Here is a 20,506-nt window from a genome sequence, read left to right on the forward strand (position 1 = left end):
AACGCTAAAAAACAGTGGCAGCTTCTGCCCAGATCTTCATCTATTTTCCCAGAGATGCTCCGAACTTTCCCAGCCTCTTTCTTCCTCTCCTCCTCCCCCCGACTCATTCTGTTCACCTCTCCTGGAGCGTGCGTGTGTGTGTGTGCGGGCGTCGTTTGAACGTCTGCGTTTGTTGCCGCCTCTGTGAGAGCAGTAAGGCACTGTCGCCAGGGGCGTAGCCCTGAGACTGACACTCCAGGTGTTTGCTCTTCCTCGCCTCCTCTCAGCGTACACACACTCATCCCCCAGGATCCGCCCTGCTCCCCTTCTCCTTTAGAACGCATCTCCTTTTATCTGAGCAGAAAACTCACTGAGACTTTGTGAAGATTCTGATCTAAATACACCCTCTAAGTGTGTGTGTGTGTGTGTGTGTGAGGCCTACGGCGTGTCTGAAGAGTGTGTTAGAGGTAATGCTATGACAACAGTGCTTGCTAGTGGTGACCACCAGTACTACAGAGGGGACACCAGTACAAGTGTCTTCTCCCACACAAAGACATACTGTGGTTTGTTCTGAGATGCTTATAAGTACACATTCACTGCAGACGCGTCCCTCGGCTGCCGGGATTTTCTGAGGAGAAGGCACTGACCTCAGTGATTCATTCATTCAGATGCACGAAGAATCATTGTCCTTCCTCAGCCGCGCCACATACAAACACACGCACCAGAACGAGAGGCCTGCGGGGCAGTGAGCCGGCTTTATTGTAACTGTGCAGCTGAGTACCTTCAGTCAGGACCAGAGTGGAGGGGAAGTGCTTCGTGCATTTGTGTCCGTCTGCTGAAAAATGAGGGCGTATAAAAGCTGAGGGAAAATGAAAGCTCTCTGGGCAGGACGGGATTATGCACGAGTGATTAATAAGAGCAGTAATAAACAAAGGCCCAGGAGATGTTTGAGGTGCTTAATAATGCATTATGTTCATAAAAGAGCCAGGCCTCTCCGACTCATCCCTGTGGAGAAGGAGACCCCAGAGGGACCAGGAGAGATGTGCTCTTAGAAGTCAGCAGCTGTGTGTGTGTGTGTGTGTGTGTGTGTGTTAGTGAAGGAATGTGTGTTCCTGAGAGCTGATAAGATACAGAAATAAAAAAGACAAAATGTATATAATGATGGTTATTTATGATGATCTGTGTTTAATAGAGAGTTGTTCTTTGCCTCCTGGATCGTTTCTAGTAAAGTTTGGATTGAATGTCACCGGCGCCTCTGTTTGCACCGCAGCATCTCGTGTTAATTTTAAATGCTGCCGAGCTCCTGTCTGTCGCCGTATTGATGTCGTTCCGTCTTCGTCCTTCAGTCTGTCAAAGAAAAACACGGAGCAGCAATGAAAGAAGGCAGGTTAGAAAGTTTCTCTTTCAGCTTTGTTTTGTTCCTGCTCCAAAGCCACCCCGCTTCCCACAATCGCTCTTTTTCATTCCACCCGTCTTTACATACGAGTCTTTTCTCCTTCCTTCCACAACATCAAGGCAAAGCGAGTCTTCGGTTTGCCATCTGAATATCAAATGCTCGATGGTTTAAAATATGCCACAAACAAAACAAAAAAAAGGAATAAAACAGCCTTTTTTCTGAATTTGTGGCAAGCAGTTTGTGTTTCTTTTCATCAAAATTGTTCCTTGACAGGCTGAAGATGAGAGGCAGCGTTTTTTACACATTTCATCTCCCTTTACATGGTCTGTGAAGGTGAGAGGAAAAGTGCTCCGTCAACCCGGTTCTGGTCCTTGACAACAGCATTACAGCAGCGTTACTGTTTGTTGCAGCAGCAGCACAGCTTGTTTGTGGACCTTGAAGTCCACTCAGAGGAGAAAAAAGAAAAAAACAAGTGTGTTTTCAATGAAATGAAAAAAAAACAACCTTGGAGCACAGCCTTGTAAATTCATTTGTTCGTGTTGTACGATGGGAACACAGCTGGCCTCATTAACATGCGCACAACAAATAATTATAGTGTTATTTTCTCTCTCTTCAGCCAGCCAGCGCTTGGCTAATGGGCTTGCTGGGTTAATTATGTCGGAGCGTAATTACACAGGGCCCAGGGAGACATAATGGTGCACCCTACTGCGCCCACACTGCGTAATGATGGTGTATCGCTGACAGGGCCGAGACGGACCGCCCGGCACACCTGCTTGTCTTGGCTGGTCCACCTCCACCCCACCTGGACCTGTGCAGCGTCCTCCACGGTGCCACCCACAGTCTGCTGAGCTGTCCGGCCTCTGAGCCGCCCACAGATGTGCAGTAGCACACAGGGATCTGCACGGTGACCAGAAAGGAGGCAGCTGCAGGAGCAAGGTGGGATCCTCGCCACTGCTCAGACAAAGTGATGAAACTCTGCATCAGTCCAGCAAACTCTAAAAAGTTAGGATCTAATTTTTCAGTCCAGTCATAAAACTTCATTCTTGGCTGCGTCTTCGGTTTGATATCACGACGCCGATCACAAAAGGTAGACAGGAAGGTGTGGCTTTTACAGATTTTTAGCTGGCAGCTGGGTCTCGGGAGTCATTCGCACACTCTCGTCACAGATCGCACAAGATCACAGTCACAGGCTTCAGATTTGACCAAAGCGACTCCATCATCTCCCTACAGGACATGATCCTAGGCCAGAGCTTTGACATAAAACAGTAATGCAGAGGTGTCCAAATGTTGTGTTAATTGTGTTATTGTGAACATTTTACTTTACAACGTGATTCTGTTTTTGTAGAAAAGGACAAGAAAGGAAAAGCATCAGGATCCCTGGATCCGGTGGTTGGAGTGTTTGTATATGAATGTGAGTCTGTTCAGCAACGGTAACAGGATCTGGGTCAAGTTAGCTGGATAAGACTTTAACACGTCACAGTCTGCTGAGGACGACATGTCACCACTCTGCCCTAATGGTGGCTGTTTATTACTAATAATTGTAACTATGGGTGCACTAAAACAAATGGGATGTTTGGCCTTTTATAAACATTATGGATAACTAATGATTATACGTGACAACATATGAATGAAATGATGGTTGTACAGAATAACAGGCAATGAATGAAATGGTGGAATGTAAGCGAGATGTTTTTAGCAGAACCTCGTAAGAGCCTGAGAGGTCTTGTGATGTCTGGGTTGTAAAATCAGTTTGGCTGTATTGTTTGATAAGCTAGAGATTATTCATAAAACCATCCAACGCCATGTGGGCCGAGTCTACGCACCCTTTTGTGTTGAAGGCATGGACGTAATTTTTTTTTTGGGGGGGGGGGGACATGTCCCCCCCACTTTTTCCAAAGTCAAGTTTTGACCCCTGCACTTTTTACCATCCAAAAACAACATTACGCTATATTAAATTGACACTGGTTGAGCTCTAGCACCAAGCAGAAAAACAATCGTTTGTGTTGAAGCCCGTTTCCCATTAGAGCATACTGTAAAGATACCCCCCCCCCCATGTCCCCCCTCCCCACTTCTAAAGTGAAAATTACGTCCATGGTTGAAGGTCCCCGTACGATCCAGGGGGTCAAGAGTTCAGGATGGACACTGCTGGTCGTGGACCTCTGGACAACAGAACTTGTAATCTAGCTCTGAGCATGACCCGTCTAGTCTGAGATATCCCCCAGGTGATGGCAGGAAACTGGCGTATCTATTTTGCTTCTGAGGCTGTTGGTCTGCTATCACTCGCAAGCGTTGCCGAGCGACTGTGACCAAAAGAGAGAATGGTTCCAAATGCTTGCTCACCCGATCAGCCTACTCGGGAGGTGGCTGAAGAACTGACCAGATCAGGAAGTGATCATTGCGTTTATTAAATGTTGTTGACAATTTTAGACGAATCAGAATTTGACTAAATTAAAGGGCGTTACCAAAGACCTCAGAGAATCACTCCCTCACTCAGATACTTAGAGGTGAACTCTTAGTGTGAAAATGTTATAGTTATGTGGAGCAAAAATGTTAAACACTATTAATAATCATATAGTGATTAAACATATAGTGATGTCATTGTGTTCATACTGATAGATTAAATGACTAGAATCAGCAATTACTGATCTGGTGTAGTTTAAGATCTGAAATGAACCATTACAGGAAAAATGTTTGACCCACAATGTAAACTATAGGATGCATTAATCAAACGCTTTGGTTTTTAAAAAATTGTTCATCCATCAGAATATGATTATATGGCGTTTTAAAGTCATTTATGACATGAAAGATAAGCTTTATTCAGAGAGTAAAAGTCTCATCTTCTGCATGAGACCTTGGCTTTCCAGCTAAGGGAGCTAGGAGAAGGACTTATTATGGCTTCCTTATTTGGTAACAAGGTTACCGTACCGCAGTACCTTTCTGGTTTGGAGAACAGACAGATATGATGTAGCACACCAGTTCTTCTCGTCCTATTGGCACCCCGGAGTCAGACTGACCTGCATGGAGAGTTAGTTCGGGCCTGCAAGTTAAAGGTTTACTTCTAGTCATTTTTGGTGAAATACTTGGCCTTTTGTACGCTACAGATAGAGGGATGGATGGATAGATGGGTAGATGGATGGATGAATGGATGGATGAGTGAATGGATGGATAGATGAATGAATGAATGAATGAATGAATGGATGGATTTATGGATGGATGGATGAGTGAATGGATGGATGAATGGATAAATGAATGAATGAATTAATTAATTAATTTGTGGATGGATGGATGGATGGATGGATAGATAGATGAATGAATGAATTAATTAATTAATTTATGGATTGGTGGATGAATGAAATCATGAATGAAATCATTAATGAATGAATGAATGAATGAAATCATGGATGGATGGATGGATGGATGGATTTATGGATGGATGGATGGATGGATTTATGGATGAATACATGGATGGATTTATGGATGGATGGATGGATGGATTTATGGATGAATACATGGATGGATTTATGGATGGATGGATGGATGGATGGATTTATGGATGAATAGATGGATGGATTTATGTATGGATGGATGGATGGATGGATTTATGGATGGATGGATGGATGGATAGATGGATATAGAAACATGAATGAATCCAACAATTCTTCTTTTAAAGTACAAATGAACATCAAATGTCCTTATTTAAGGTTTCCCTTTGATAGAAAGCTGTCATATTTAGTTCATTCAGTCAAACAACAAGCCAGTTCCACCTTAACACATCTCTAGGTGTCATGGCTGCAACCCTGCTCACGTTAACTTTGTAAGCACCATAAAGACGCTTGTCGTTGGGCTCAGGGTCGGGTTGTTCTGGTCTCATAGATACGATGATGTCATCCACCAGCCTGAGCGAGCTGCTAGGAGCTGAAAGCTCTAGGTTTTTAGTGTCAGAGAGATGCCTATTAGTTACACCCATTAGCGCATACAGTTTCTGAAGTTATAATCAGTCTTCCTGGACTGTCGGCCCTTCGGAGAGCAGCTCCACTTTGATGGGAGTTCATTTTGTAAACAGACTTAAGTTATATCCCTTCACTTTAAATTTGACTTCACTTGACTCCCCAGCCACTGATTGATAATCCCGGCTTGTCCGTGTGTGAGAGATCCCTTACTATAATCTCTGTCCTTTGATCATTAAAAGTTGAAAGGATATATGGGAAAGAGGCTGATAAAGTGATTTCTGTGACAGGGGGCTGATGGAATAGCAGTGCTTTAAGTCATCCTGTTTGTCTTAGAAGGGCTGTGCTCTTAATAGTGATGTCCCCTGTGACTGATGCAACAACTCCACAGCTGGTGTAACAACCAACGCGGGCGGTGTTTGACTGTACGCCATCCTGGGAAAAATAGTTCATCAATTAAATGGTCCAAACTGTTTTGTCTGATGAAAATGCAGATATGGCGAGCTGCAACGTGCGACCAGGATTTCAACAAATTGCACACCGTGGAAGCTCTGGCTGCTTGATGAGCGTTTGTTTTTGTGGTCTGCCAGCTCCAAGTTTGTGTTCTCTCTGTGGCATCTGGCAAAGTTTAGACCTCTTTGGCTCCAACTTCTTATGAGAAGTCACTTCAGTCAGTGCCCATGTGGAAGAAGGGATCCAATCGGGTTCCAAACAGAAGTCTTAAGATGAGCGGATGAAAGCTGTGGGAGAAAAGTTTGTGCAGCAAAGCAGCGATTTTCCTCTTCTTTCAGAGTTTTGAAGGGCTGTGTGTGTGTGTGTGTGTGTGTCTGTGTGTGTGGCTCCACATCTTGCCCCCCCTCCCCCCGTCAAGGAGCTCCCCTGAGCTTCCCTCTCTGTGCTTTGGCACTAGAAGTCACCTCCTTTGGTGTTCGGCAGGCAGGTACACAACAGGAGCAGCTCTCTCTCTCAGAGCTGTTGAACTTTTCGGGAGGGGAAGAAAGGGAAGGGGAAGATTAAAAACAGCCCTGTGATGTGGAGTGCCGAGCTGCCTCCTGAGAATTCCTGGCATAATAATTTAAATGATCAAATGATACAGAGGAGACTTGTTAGCTGAGAAACAGCCTCCTAGTTGGCCCCATGGGCCCTGTGCTGCCGTGCATGCATTGCAAAACAGCTCCTCTGTTGTGCTAAAGAATCTCGTTTTTTTAACCCCCTTTTCAGTAGCAGACTTTTTCTACACTTTACCTAGGTGTGTGCTTGGTACTTAAGCCTCTGTCACGTATTTATTGTAATCTTGTTGTGTTGTTGCCGTTCATCAGCACGATGGAGGACTCATTAGGTTTGGTTTTGGTACACGTGGGTCTGAGCAGAACTTGTGTCATTAGGTCCAGCCTGTGAACATTTCAAAGGCAACAGAGAGAGGAAAGTCTAAAAGTCACTCTTTGGAAACAAGTCTCGGTGGAATAGCCTGCCTGCGCTGAGACTGCAATGTGCTTTACACGGCGCACGCCGTAAAACAGCGATTTAGCTTTTTTTGAAAAGTAGCAGGCGGTGCCTCTTATGTGAGTCCTGGTAGGTTTTCTCTCTTTCCTTTCCCTTTTTTTTTTTACATCCCTTCTTTTCCGAACAGATCCTGCTCCTGTGCTGGAGGCCTCTCACTCTCTGAAGGAAAGGCTGCAGCAGCTTCAAAGCTCGGCCCCGGACAGCGAGGCCGTGGTACGAGAGATCAGCGGGCACTGGAAGAAACACCTGGAGTGCCTTGAAAAGAAAGGTGCGTCCAGAATATGAGAACGTCCACCGTGACCTGAGATAAACCAGAGTATCTGAAGAAGCACTGAAGTGATAAGTGTGTTTTCCATCCATGCAGAGTCCACAGCAGACAGTCCAGCTGGGACAGAGGAGGCCCCTGAATCCAGCCCTCCGGTCTCCCTGATGACCCCTAACAGCACATCGGCCCCTGGGGCCCCAAGTTCCCCACAACAGGACCATCAGGGGCCAGTAGAGGACCAACGGTGAGAACCAGAGGTTACTTGTGACCTCAGGGAAAAAAAGTGTTTGATCCTTCCTCAGGGGTTCGTTCAAATGTTTACATTTTAACAACAGAAAAGAAAAGCTCTTGAACAGATACGCCAACAATGATCTCTTGTAGTTTACTGAAAGCATGTTTGTCTTGTACGGCTGTACTCACCAAAATCTTCAAACAGGAGCTAATGAAACATGGAGCTTTTCTCTTTGTGAACTCAACCACACATGCCCTCACTAAGTGGGAGGAGGTTGGCATTTACATATTCCTCCAGCCTGGAGGTCTTTATTGTAGCTGTAAATGTGTGCCCGTGATGTGGAGAAGGAACTGACAGTTTGTTCTCGTAGGGAGGAGGAGGAGGAGGAGGAGGAAGCCGCTGATGTTAGTTTGGTTGACAGACTATCAGAGGCCAAGGAGAAGATCAAAGTTCTGCATTCATGTAAGTGCTTTATCAATCAATCAATCAATCAATCAATCAATCAAACAACTTTATTTATATAGCACTTAATCCTACAATACATGCAACTCAGTGTTAAACAAATTAAAAAGACCCCACATACCCTCCCATCCCCAGAATTTAAAAAACAGTCTGACATTAAAAACCCTGTCACAACACTCCTCCACCGACACACACGCGCACACACACACACACACACACACACATACACATACACACACACACACACACACACACACACACACACACACACACACACACACACACACACACACACATACACACACACACACACACACACACACACACACACATACATACATGCCCCCTACCCCATGGTAAAAAAAAAAACACGATTGGCTGAGATCAGATGAGCCAGATCAGCTAAGATGAGGATAAGGAAACGCCATCAGGGGAGCCATCCACCCTGACAGCAGCAGATCCACAGCAGCAGCCGAGGCACTGACACCGGGTCCCCACCACCACCCAGGCACACATGAAAAGCACCCAGGCTGCCACAGCTGACCGCCGCCGCCGGGGCAGGGGGCTCCCACAGAGGAAGCACTGGAAAAAGGTTAAATTAAGGTTAAAATATAAAATCCAAAGAGCTAAAATGAGAATTGTAATATAAAAAGTTATATAGATATTAAAATAATGTTGATCAAAAATCAAGGTTAAAAAAACTGTTTAAAAAGCACGTATAAAGAAAGAATACATTAAATCAATAAAATAAATAGATAAAATAAATAAATAAACTAAGTAATTAATTAATTTAAAAAGTGATAGTAATCAGTTAAAAGCTGAGTCTTGAGCCTGTTTCTGAAAACATGTACTGGAAGGACGCCTCGCCGTGAATATGAGTCCTGACTTTAGGGATGACAGGGAGACGGCTGCCAGAGGAGCACAGAGACCGCGTGGTTTTATACGGCAAAAGCAGTTCTGAAAGTTAAGAAGGCCCAAGACCATTAAGACACTTAAAAACCGTTAAAGTATTTTAAAATGGATCCTGAAACATATGGGGAGCCAATGCAGTGATTCTAAAACTGGAGTGATGTGCTCCCGCCTCCTGGTCTTCGTCAGGACACGTGCTGCTGAGTTTTGTAATAGTTGTAGACCTGAAATCCTCTTTTTAGGAAGACCAGAAAGCAGGTCATTGCAGTAATCTATCCTACTGGTGATAAAAGCATGCATCAGCGTCTCCGTATTGACCCGAGAGAGAATGGGGCGGACTCTGGCGATGTTCTTTAGATGATAAAAACCTATTTTGGTGATATTTTTAATATGATGGATAAAAGTCAGCTCAGAGTCAAAGATGACACCCAGGTTCTTCACTTGTGAAGATGGATTAAAAGACAGTGATTGTAATTTTGGTAAAAGCTTCTCTCTCTGGGCCTCAGGACCGATAACTAAAACTTCAGTTTTGTCCTGGTTGAGCTGGAGAAAGTTTTCTGCCATCCAGGTTTTCATGTCTAAAATGCAGTTAAAAAGTGCATCCATTGGCCGTGTGTCATCAGGAGACACAGAGATGTACAGCTGTGTATCATCAGCGTAACTGTGGAAATTCACCCCGTGTCTCCTGATGACACTGCCAAGAGGGAGCATATAAAGGTTAAAAAGCACTGGGCCTAAAATTGAACCCTGGGGCACACCACATGTAATCCCATGAACCCTAGAGAAACAGGTATCCAGACTCACCATAAAAGTCCTGTCTGTGAGGTAGGATGTGAACCATTGGTGAACAGCACCAGAGAGGCCGATCCAGTTGGAAGAATAGTGTGGTCTACTGTATCGAAGGCAGCACTTAGATCCAGTAGAACCAACACAGTCACCTTCCGTTTATCATAATTTACTCTAAAATCATTTAAAGTCTTCAGAAGGGCCGTCTCGGTGCTGTGGTTCACCCTAAAACCAGACTGAAATTTCTCTAAAACATTATGGGTGTTGATAAAATCATTGAGTTGGATTAAAACAAGCTTTTCGAACATTTTGCTTAAAAATGGTAAGTTAGATACCGGTCGATAATTGTTTAAATCATTAAAATCTAAATTGTTCTTCTTCAGCAGGGGCCTCATCACCGCCCGTTTAAAAGTGGCAGGAAAGACCCCCGTCTGAAGGGAGCAATTCTTCATAGTTAAAACCTCATCTTTAAAAGAATCATAAAATCGTTTAAAAAACCTGGTGGGAATAGGGTCCAGGACACACGTGGTGGGTCTCACTGAGGAGAAAACTTTATCAAGAGTCTCGGCTTCAGCCAGGACAAAGCTGTCCAGTGTTTCCTCTGGTGGACACACACTCTCAGATGTGTCTAAAACCACGTTACATTGAGAGGATAAAATGTTACGTCTTCCCTCTGAGGTGGGCTGCAAACTCCTCACAAAGAGTGTTTGAGGGGGTTTTCTGAGTTGAGAATATTATTGATTGTGGAGAAAATAATTTTAGGGTTATTTTAATTGTCTGAGAGGATTTTGGAAAAATATGCATTACTGGAATTTCTTATGGCATTGTTATATGTTTTAAGCAGTTCCAAATACATCTGATGATTTATTGTTAATTTGTTTTTCTCTCCGCCACTCTGCAGTTTCTCTTTAGTTTTCTTAGATTTTCATTTCTCCAATCTTTGATTTGATTGTAATTTTTTGGTTTTGAGTGGAGCAAGCAGGTTAAGAGCTGACTCTGGTCTTCTGTTAAAATCATTGATAACGGCATCACAAGGGGCGGAGGGATGTTGTTAAAAGCTTCAAGAAAACCAGCAGCCACTTCAGGGGTTAGATGACGCTTCCTCACAGTTCTCACAGAGGGCCCGCACTGGTTAACGCTGGTGATGTTAAAAAATACGCATTAGTGATCGGACACTGCCGAGTCGACAACAGAGGACACACCAGTGGACAGGCCATACGTCCACACTGGCAAGTGCTGTAGCTGTTAAATTAAATGTGTTTTATCTAAAAGTAGCTCCATGTGTATGGAGAGTGACGCCCCCTGCTGAAACACTCTTGTTCCACCGGGCATGCTCACACACAAATACGCTAAATAACCTTCACAGTCATGTCTGACTCAGAAGCCTGCATTGTTCCCATTTGAAGCAACAACCAACCAGTTTTACTACCGAATGATCAATAGAGCACCAGATCCTCCTGTGATGTAGCTTTAAGGTCAAAGTTCATGTGTTTTTTAGGTTAATATCTCACTTCCTGCGGTTTGCCTCTCAACAGCTTTGAATTCTGCACAGACAGAGCTGCTGGACCTACGGTCTAAATACAACCAGGAGATGGCGAAAAAGTAAGCATCCACCATACTTTACGTTTGTCATTAACGTTTTTAATCTGAGAGTGGAGCTGGTGCATCCTGCAGGCGTGGCCGGGTGGACCCAGCTCTAGTCCAGCCCGTGTAGAGCTGAGGAATGCCATTGTGAGGGCTGAGAGTGACTCAGCCACTAATGCAGGTCGATGCGAGAGGTCTGTGTTTGCCTTCGCTGGCAGCTGGGCCTTGACAGCCCTCAAGAAGAATTGCCCCATTTAAAGATTGCTTCAGAAAACACTCTACCTTGTCCTGGTCTTTGAGCGCAATGTATCCACCGCATGCCTGAAATGAATCTGAGCTTGTATGAAGGATGTCGATAGACTTTCAAAGTAAACACTCCTTTGTTTGGGTTGTGCTCCAGAGCACAGTCAGCCGCGGCTAATGGATTTTCTCCCAGGCCTAATCCATGGTGCAATTGAACTGATGTTTCTAGAGCCGCTGCCATCTATTTTGCTGGATTGGACACATTTTCAGTTCGGCTTCTGCCTCTGCGTGGAGCTGTTTTTTCTCTGTGGTTCCCACTCTGTGTGTGTGTGTGTGTGTGTGTGTGTGTGTGTGTGTGTGTGTACGCTGTCCTGATCACCTTCTTTAGGCCAGACTCTGTTCCAGATCCCACCCAACAGCTCATGTTCTTAACAATAGCTAATTCATTTAGTAAAGTATCATTTATTTTAGAGTTTTATTGTTGTCTCTGTATTATCACTGTTGATGGTCACAGATTAAGATGTAACCATGGCAATGGAGACAGCTAATGTCAACATTAGCAAGTCAGCAACTGGCTAAAAGGCATTCAGGTGCTTCCAGGCATCAGAGAGTAAGAAATTATTGAATGCAGAGCTACTGCCAGTATCTGTCTTTATACATCAATAGGCTGCATGCTTTGAGAGAATATTAATTCCCATCCTCCCAAGGTTTATCCGTGTTGTACTCTTAACATAGAGGGAACATGCATCGCTTAACTAGAGCTGATTAAAAGCAATTAAGAAACTCAGAAATCCTGCAGAATTACTATCTGTTTCTAGGCTAATTTAAAGACCAAGTTCACTGAGAATTAGATATTTATTTGTTATTTTTTAAAATGTGATCAACCACTCTGAGTTTTTCTGTGCAGGCTAAACGTGAAGATAGACTCCTACCCTATCTGCTGCATTTGCTGCTGATAGAAAATAGACGCATTAGAAAATCCTGACAGATCTACGTCGCACTGTCATTCATGGACTCACCCATCTCGACTCACGACGGGGAAGGCTGTTGTTGGGTTAGCGTCCAGGAAACAGCAGAGAACGTCTCGGCTAGTAGAAGCTAAAGAAGAAGCTTTAGTAGAAGAGAGCTGAGTTCTGGATGTAAAAGAATGTGGTTTGTGTTAAGCTATGAAGTTGGTTGTTATCGAAACACATCAGACGCTATCTGTCATGTCTACATACCCACTCGAAGACCCTCGTGATAGATCCGAAAGTCCTCGCACTTCCAGGTACCGAGGTCCGTAGAAGAAACTGCGGCCCCACTAAACCGGACTTGGAGTTGTCTCCAGGTCACAACAGTGGATGGAACCGTGCGTCTGGGACTCTTTAAGGAGTCTAAACAATATCAGCGCATTCTGCGGGAACTGTTTCTGTGTCAGCGTCGCGGGTGCAAAAAGATTTTGACGACGAGTCAAAATCTTTGATGGGTTAGAGAGGATGTTGCTTCAGGTGGCCGGTCTGAAGCTTTCTCTAGAACTGAGAGATCACCCGAGAGTGGCCCAGTTCTGATGTTCTCATGTAATGATTTGCGTAGCCAACCAAAGGTTGACACGTTGAGGAATGGTTACCAAGACAACCTCAGAAACACACCTTCTTTGATATGGAGGCTCTGACTATGGTAAAAGACTATTGATGTGTCACGAGTTCAACTTAACCTTACTTGTTCTTGTGTGAGTGCAAATGGTGATGACCTTGCCATATAAACAACATAACATTCATTTCAAACTCCAATCATTGAGCACAGATTAATGAAATATTTCATTATATTATAATTATTATAAGTAGCAATAAACAAACGTTTATTTAATGATTATCTAGCTTGTAAGTTGTAGAAGAAGTTCTTGTTGATTTAGGAAATCATTCTTGATTTAGCAACTGATCCGAGCTGGAGTGCTCCTTATATGGAGGCATGAAGACCTGAAAGATTGGACCTCGAGGAGAAAACGTTATTGTTGACATTTTGTTATCTGTGTTCAGAGCTGCAGGCTCCGAGCTCCAGCCGGTGGGATGGAGGCAGGCTGATTTAAAGGGGACACGTGCAGTCTCGTGTCTCCTTTTTGACCAGATGTTGAGTGGCCAAACTGTACCTAAAAACTGACCATTGCTGGACGTTACAACTGTTAGCATTAGCTACTCTACCACACAGTAGAACTCCTCCAGGCTTGTGTTATTTGTAGAGATAAAACATCAACGATGCAGAGCAAACAGAATCAGTGGTAGGGATATCCAAAGATCAGGAAATAAGACTCTAAATCCTGTAGACTCCCCTCTGCTTTGGCTCACTTCTAGTTCCTGAATCAGGAGCACCGGAGCTTTCTTCCCACAAAGAAAACCCCACAAGGCATTCATTTATACTAGGGACCACTGCAGATGTGTTGAAAAAATGAGTGAATTTGGTATTTAATAAAATGCTTCACTGCTTCTGGAACTTTGACCTTATGAACTCAGGTCTGGATCTTTAAGTATGATGCTTTAGACCCTCTGGCTGACCCCAGGTCTCAATCTCTAGCTCAGCTGTCCCTGGACTCTCACTCACGGTTCCCTCCATGTTGATAAGAAAGACTATTTGTCTGTTTGACTTGAGCGGCGGAGGAGGTGATCAGTACAAAACACGGTCTGAGCTGCACGAGCTTCTCACCACATGTTGGTGTCAGAGGGGTCCATCTATCCTGGTCTGTCGGTGGGACCCGGGCACATCCCAGAACCGCTCCGCGCTCATCATAAACACATCTGGTTTCAGTTTCTGCTGACAGGGTCTAAGCCCTTAGTGAGCTCAGCAGATGACAGGGCTGGAGTTTGTCCATTCACTCTGGATTTTAAAAGTCTAACACGTTTTAAGCGTTTTGCAAAGTTTTCTTCAAAACCCAACATGGTCTCGTAAGCTGGAAGATTTCTGTGCATATTTAAAACAACCTCAGCATTCTCTTTATTTCATCCGTAGCTACCTTTTGAAAACCAGCTCCCACGTGAGCAAGATAAACTGTTGAACTTCAAACAGACCTCATGAATAATCCATAAGAGCTTCTGTTTGGAATTAGACCACTCTGATTGTTAGATGTTCAGTCTCTAGACCTCTGAGGAGACAAGCCATCCGTGTATCCAAGTGTAGCTTTGCCCTCTCGTAGTAAATACATGTAGCTGTTATTAAAGACTCAACCGCCGGGTGATCAGAGTTGTTCTCAGAGACCAAACATGATGTTCAACCATCCAGTCCACCAAGCATCTGAAATCAAAACAGAACAGCAACAGGAGAATACTGCAGAGGTCGCCGTTCTCAGCTGTTCATTCCACACATGCGTGATCATGGTAAACCTCACAGTCAATGTGAGTAATTAGACTTTCTAGTCGAATGAGATATGTTTCCAAGAAATATTTTTACAACAAGCAGATAATTGTGCAAAGATGCATTTCCTTACTTTTAGTGAAAATTGTAGTTTTGAATCGCATCATTTGAGCTGAAGGATCGCCCGTTTAGGTGCAAACATTTACACTTTTGCTCTGCAGATATGTAAAGGGATACGCTGCAACATTGTCATATTTTTAAATCGTTTTCTTGAGCCAGTATGTGCTAAAAATGACCCTTTACAGGGTTAAAGAAAGGCCACCCAGCCCCTATCGCCCCCATGGCCAGAATATCCCACATGCACCTTCAGGCTGGCGGCCGCTCTGTTGGGAAAATTAAGCTGATATATCTGGCACTGCAGTCTGCTTCCAGCATGTTTCCTGCATGTTTTAGATTATGAACACAGCTGAATAGTTAAATTTAGTGATGAATCACTCCTGTGGACACCAAGGAAGGCTAGGAGACGTTTCAGCTGTTAGATGAAGGTGTTAAAACGACAAACGCACAGCGAGGAGAGACGTTTTCGTTTCGGTTCTACAAACGCAGGTACTGCAACAACGACGTGCTTTAAGACAGCTGGGCACGTCTGAATGCCAGACTATGGTGGTACTCAACACTCGTAGCAACATTTTGCTTAAAACAAGTTCCGCTGTGAATGAATTGCGTTCTTTCGTGAATGTTGATTATGCTCATACACAGATGCTGACCGCTTGCCTGTCCGGCTACGGTCGGGATGTGAGCACCTCGGTTAACACCCCACTAAGGGGCGCTAAAAGCACGCCAAAGTTCCCCTTTAATTTAAAAAGTAAAAATGTCCGTGTAATGAATTGAACATATTTAGTCACATGAAGAGGCAGCTTCATCAGCATCTGGATTTATTCTGAATGGAAGTATTAATTTCATTGTTTTGTGTGTGTGTGTGTGTGTGTGTGTGTGTGTGTGTGTGTGTGTGTGTGTGTGTGTGTGTGTGTGTGCGTGTGCGTGTGTGCATGTGTGTGTGTGTGTGTGTGTGTGTGTGTGTGTGTGCGTGTGTGTGTTTTGCAGGACAGCGGAAGTTGACAGCATCATGGCTAATCTAGAGAAAGCAAACCAGGTGAGTCTGGCTGTACCTGCATCTGATTGAGGAGTCTCTTCGTGGGGTAATCACTCCTGTAATCAAGCATTGGCTGTAATTAGACCCCCCCCCCCCCCCCCCCAATCCCAATTGTTTGATTAGTGCAGACTGGGGCCCCTGTTTGTGGGCACCCTATGGCATCGCAGCTCAGATCAGCAGGATTGATGCCCTGGTGTTGAGCGCTATGGTTCTTCGTTATCTCACAGCCCTGATTGCTTCCTGTTCTGTGACGCCTCATCTTCTCTATGCCTTTCCCTCTCTCTCTCTCTTTGCTCTCTCACACTCTCACTCTGCCAGCAGCTTCCAGATAAATGTGCTCAAAATGAATCATTAATTAGCAGGCCGGGTGTGACAGAGCAGGTAAACCGTTTGGGGAATGAGGTGGGCTGACTAAACAGCCCCTTCAGCAGAATAAACTGGTGGCTGCACTCGTCTGCTGGGCCCCAGCTCACGGTTTTCCTCGGCTTCAAATTCCTGTACGAGGGCACCTCCTTTGATTTATGTACATGCTCTCGCCTCGATCATCTCATTAGCCAATTGATGTGGACTGGCGTATGAAAACGGTGATACCGTTCCTGTGTGCAAAGAGCAGAAATGGCTCAGAGGGAAATGGTGCGGCTAAAGGAGCAGTTAGCCAGCAGCGCAAGCGCTGCCGCGGGCAGCTGCCATCCTGCAGAGGCCACTGCTAAAGTAAGAATAATGGGACAACTTCCAGGAAGTTATCATCCAGGAAGTAGCGCTGCAGAGAAATGTTCCGGTACTTTCTACTCACCTGCATGTATATTGGTGGAATAAACAAACGTATTGGGTCATTGTCAGAATATGCTTAATCCTGTTTAACATGGTTAAAGCGTCGTTCTGCAGACTGGAAACAAACACGTATTTGCAGTTTGAGCAGCTTTGGCTTTAACCAAAGTAAAGTGATCCAAATGTGACTTTACTAACGAGCCTTTATCTCTCCGGTAAGGGTAACATACTGGCGAGGTATTTTCCTCCTCAGCTGTCTGAGGATTTAACTTGAAGTTGGAATTCAGTCTTTGGGCACGTCTAATGACCGATTGATGCCTTCTTACATTTATTGTTTTACTTTCTTTTTATTTCCTCATCCGAACAAAGCCAGAGATCAGACAAAGATGGAAATGACTGAAATGTTTTTATCGTGTTTCTTCTGGGAAATCCCACCTCTAGCAGCAAACCTGGGCTTTCCCACAGATTAGTTCAGCACTAAGTGAAGAACAGTGAACACAGAAGATTCGTTTCAACTGTTTTCTTTGTTCATCCTGCAGTCTTGATCATATAATTTAGGTTTCTTTTACGCCCGGTTTTGCAAACGTCTGTGTGCCTGCAGGAGAAGAGTGAGAGAGGTGACGTGTTGCCTGCCCAGCTGGAGGCCGCCTTGTTGGCCAAAGACCGTGAAATCCTTCGTCTTCTAGAAAACATTCAGAGGCTTCAGTTCACACTGCAGGAGGTTCAGGAATCCTCAGCCAATCAGATTCTAGAGTTAGAGCGCCAGCTGGCCTATAAAACAGAGACGATACAGGTGAGCGCCTCGAATGTGAGACGTTAATGCGTAACTGAGTTAAATGAGTCCAAACCCGTTTCTTCTTCTCTACCAGAGATTAGAGGCTAAACTACATTCTCAGTTGGATTATGAAGAGATTAAAACTGAACTCAGGTGAATACATCAATTATTATTATTATTATAATTATTGGTAATAAAAAGAATGAAGATCTGTTAATATGACCATGTTTCTGTATTTATAGTATCCTAAAAGTTATGAAGATGGCTTCAACAAATGGCAACTTATCACAGGTACACACACTCCTGTTCACATAGTAAATTTAAGAAAACTAGTAGTACTACTATGAATTGTACTATTAGTTTTACTAGTAGTACTTCTACCAATCAAAACCTTTATTGTTTGTGAAAAACTGCTGTGCCACTGAATTTAGTTACTCGTATAAATGGTTGATCAAATGTGTGTGTGTGTGTGTGTGTGTGTGTGTGTGTGTGTGTGTGTGTGTGTGTGTGTGTGTGTGTGTGTGTGTGTGTGTGTGTGTGTGTGTGTGTGTGTGTGTGTTGACAGGATTCTGCAAAAGCTGCAGAGACTCTGTTGCTGAATAAAGAGGCCTTTCTTCCATCTCACAAGTGCTTAGGAGATAAGAGCCGACTCGTGCACAGCAACGGTAAGATGGTTGTCTCTGGAGCGCTTCAAACAACGTCTCTCAGTTTCTATAACTTTAATTAGTTTAGTGCACAAGGTTGGGAGTTTGGAGGCAGTCCTTAAAGCTCCTCCCAGTTCACAGCATAACTGTGTGTGTGTGTGTGTGTGTGTGTGTGTGTGTGTGTGTGTGTGTGTGTGTGTGTGTGTGTGTGTGTGTGTGTGTGTGTGTGAGCTGACCACACAGAGTCTGTTTTCTTTTCTGTACTTTTACACAAAATCAGCAACAAGTCACGTGAGTGAGAATTTGTTTTCCACCTTCAGATGATGACCACTCTGAGGATCCAGTCAGGGAGACGGTCAGACCTCCTGGATCCCATTCATCTTCCTCTCGGGCAGACAGTCATGCCTCACCAAGCCCGGGTCCCCCCGTCCTGGATGGCTCCACCTTCAGCCACGATCTCCCCCGTCCCTTTTCTGCATCACCAAGCTCTGGAGACCGCCTGTCAGGGGACCACGTCCTTCACAAGCAGCTCCTGTCCCCACACTTTAAAAAGGAAAGCCTCATGGCGTTCCCCACCGCCCTCTATGCAGCCAAAGTTGCGCTCCTGTCAACCTCTCAAGGCTCTGTGGGAGCTTGTGCCGTGGACGCCGGCCTGCCGAGTGACCAGTCAGAAAGCGGCAGCTCAACTGCAGGAGAGGAGGACCAACTGGACACGGGAGAGATCGCCTTCCAGGTGAAAGAGCAGCTGCTGAAGCACAACATTGGCCAGCGAGTGTTTGGCCACTACGTTCTGGGCCTCTCCCAGGGCTCTGTGAGTGAAATCCTGGCCAGACCCAAACCGTGGAGAAAGCTGACCGTGAAAGGCAAAGAGCCTTTTATAAAGATGAAGCAGTTCCTCTCAGATGAACAGAACATCCTGGCTCTTAGGACCATCCAGGTTCGACAGAGGGGTGAGTGTCAAGACCCAAGAAGCATTGACAGAATAAAGGTGTGGATGAGAAAGGTGTTCAAATGAGTTCCATCTGATTGTGCTCTGAGTTTGTGGAACGCTCATCTCCTCTTGGCTTCCAGATGTGTGTAGGTGTAAACCTCATAATCTACTTGGTCCACATCCTTGACATCCTCACAGCTTCCTCTGCCATGTTTATAGTGTTACCTTCAAACTTTGTTTTCTCCCTAGATTTATAGCATTTGAAAGTTGAGCTTCCCGTATACTGCAACCTCAGACAGCACGCGCTCAAAGGCACCCATTGATCTACCAGTCAAAAGCAAAGCCTTGGAACTGCTCTCTGATCAACCATCCCACTCACCCCCTCCTCTCTCTATCTCTTTCTGTTACCCTCTGTGGCAGGGAGCATCACTCCACGCATCCGAACTCCTGAAACTGGGTCAGACGACGCCATTAGAAATATCCTAGAGCAGGCCAAGAAGGAGATCCAGTCCCAGAGGGGCGGTAAGAATAAAGGCTGTGTGCCAAAAGTCACAGCGAAGCTTCATCGATTGATTTTTATTATTTAATTGACAATTTTCAGTATCTTTCATGATCACTACGTTAATGGATCTGAGTTTGAAAGGTGGGCCGGTGTCAGCGTGGTTTTTATTTTATTTATTTATTTTTTTGTACAGGTGATGGAAAGGCATCTCTAAATAGCTCGTCTGGCAGAAGCAGCAATGGCACGGGCAGCAGCTCTGATGAAACCATAAAGAACATACTAGAACAGGCCCGGAGAGAGATGGAAGCTCAGCAGCACGCTCTGATGGAGATGGAGGCCTGTGGAAGGTCCTCCACTAACAGCTCAGGAGCTCAGGTTGAACGTCTGGGGCCCCCGGAGCGCTCCAGGGCCCTCTCTCTGCCCATCTCCATCAAACAAGAGGAGGGGGGCTGCGTTACAGTGTGCATGGCCAACTCCATCAGCAGCCCTCAGACCCCGCTCAGCGTCCTCTCCCCGGCTGCTTTCGTCCAGAACATAATTCGCAAAGTGAAATCGGAAATTGGTGAAGCGGGGACCTACTTCGATCAGCACTGGTCTCAGGAGCGGGGGTCCATGGTGCTTGGGGGTGGAGGAGGCTCCCGGCCCTTTAGTTCAGTCTCACCCTCCTTGTCTTCCTCCTCCTCTGGGCCCTCTGGCCTGCCGCGGTCATGGCCACGTCTGGAGAACGGTGATTGCCTTCTCAACAGCGAGGAGGCCTCAAATGCGGAGGATGACCTGGGCCGACCTGTGGAGGTGAAGGTCGAGTCTGACACCTCGGTGAGTGGTGAGTCTCCGGGACCGGGCTCGGGACGCCTCTCCTATTACCCGGCTTACATTCCCCGTGCCCTAAAGCCTACCGTGCCCCCCCTGACCCCAGAGCAGTATGAGATGTACATGTACCGAGAGGTGGACACCATAGAGCTGACCAGGCAGGTGAAGGAGAAGCTGGCCAAGAACGGCATCTGTCAGAGGATCTTTGGTGAGAAGGTGAGCAGTGGCCCGTTAGGGTTCCTCCTAAAGGGCCAGATTAAAGCACCAGAACTTAAGAAGATTGTATGTTAAGAGTC

At 45.2% G+C, this 20,506-nt stretch overlaps 1 protein-coding gene across 2 annotated transcripts in view; it reads left to right on the forward strand.

Moving 5' to 3' along the window:
- Nucleotides 1-20,506, forward strand: part of cux2b (cut-like homeobox 2b) — a 105,819-nt gene that overhangs the window by 79,733 nt on the left and 5,580 nt on the right. For both annotated transcript variants that reach the window (XM_070546368.1, XM_070546369.1), the window contains exons 5-16: nucleotides 6,953-7,093; nucleotides 7,190-7,334; nucleotides 7,693-7,784; nucleotides 11,015-11,081; nucleotides 15,732-15,780; nucleotides 17,150-17,341; nucleotides 17,418-17,476; nucleotides 17,566-17,614; nucleotides 17,889-17,988; nucleotides 18,288-18,917; nucleotides 19,319-19,420; nucleotides 19,594-20,426. In XM_070546368.1, coding sequence (XP_070402469.1) covers nucleotides 6,953-7,093; nucleotides 7,190-7,334; nucleotides 7,693-7,784; nucleotides 11,015-11,081; nucleotides 15,732-15,780; nucleotides 17,150-17,341; nucleotides 17,418-17,476; nucleotides 17,566-17,614; nucleotides 17,889-17,988; nucleotides 18,288-18,917; nucleotides 19,319-19,420; nucleotides 19,594-20,426 — 2,459 coding nt within the window. The remainder of the gene's footprint in view (nucleotides 1-6,952; nucleotides 7,094-7,189; nucleotides 7,335-7,692; nucleotides 7,785-11,014; nucleotides 11,082-15,731; nucleotides 15,781-17,149; nucleotides 17,342-17,417; nucleotides 17,477-17,565; nucleotides 17,615-17,888; nucleotides 17,989-18,287; nucleotides 18,918-19,318; nucleotides 19,421-19,593; nucleotides 20,427-20,506) is intronic.

The sequence above is a fragment of the Nothobranchius furzeri genome, chromosome 17 (assembly GCF_043380555.1).
Source record: "Nothobranchius furzeri strain GRZ-AD chromosome 17, NfurGRZ-RIMD1, whole genome shotgun sequence".
Lineage (NCBI taxonomy): Eukaryota > Metazoa > Chordata > Actinopteri > Cyprinodontiformes > Nothobranchiidae > Nothobranchius > Nothobranchius furzeri.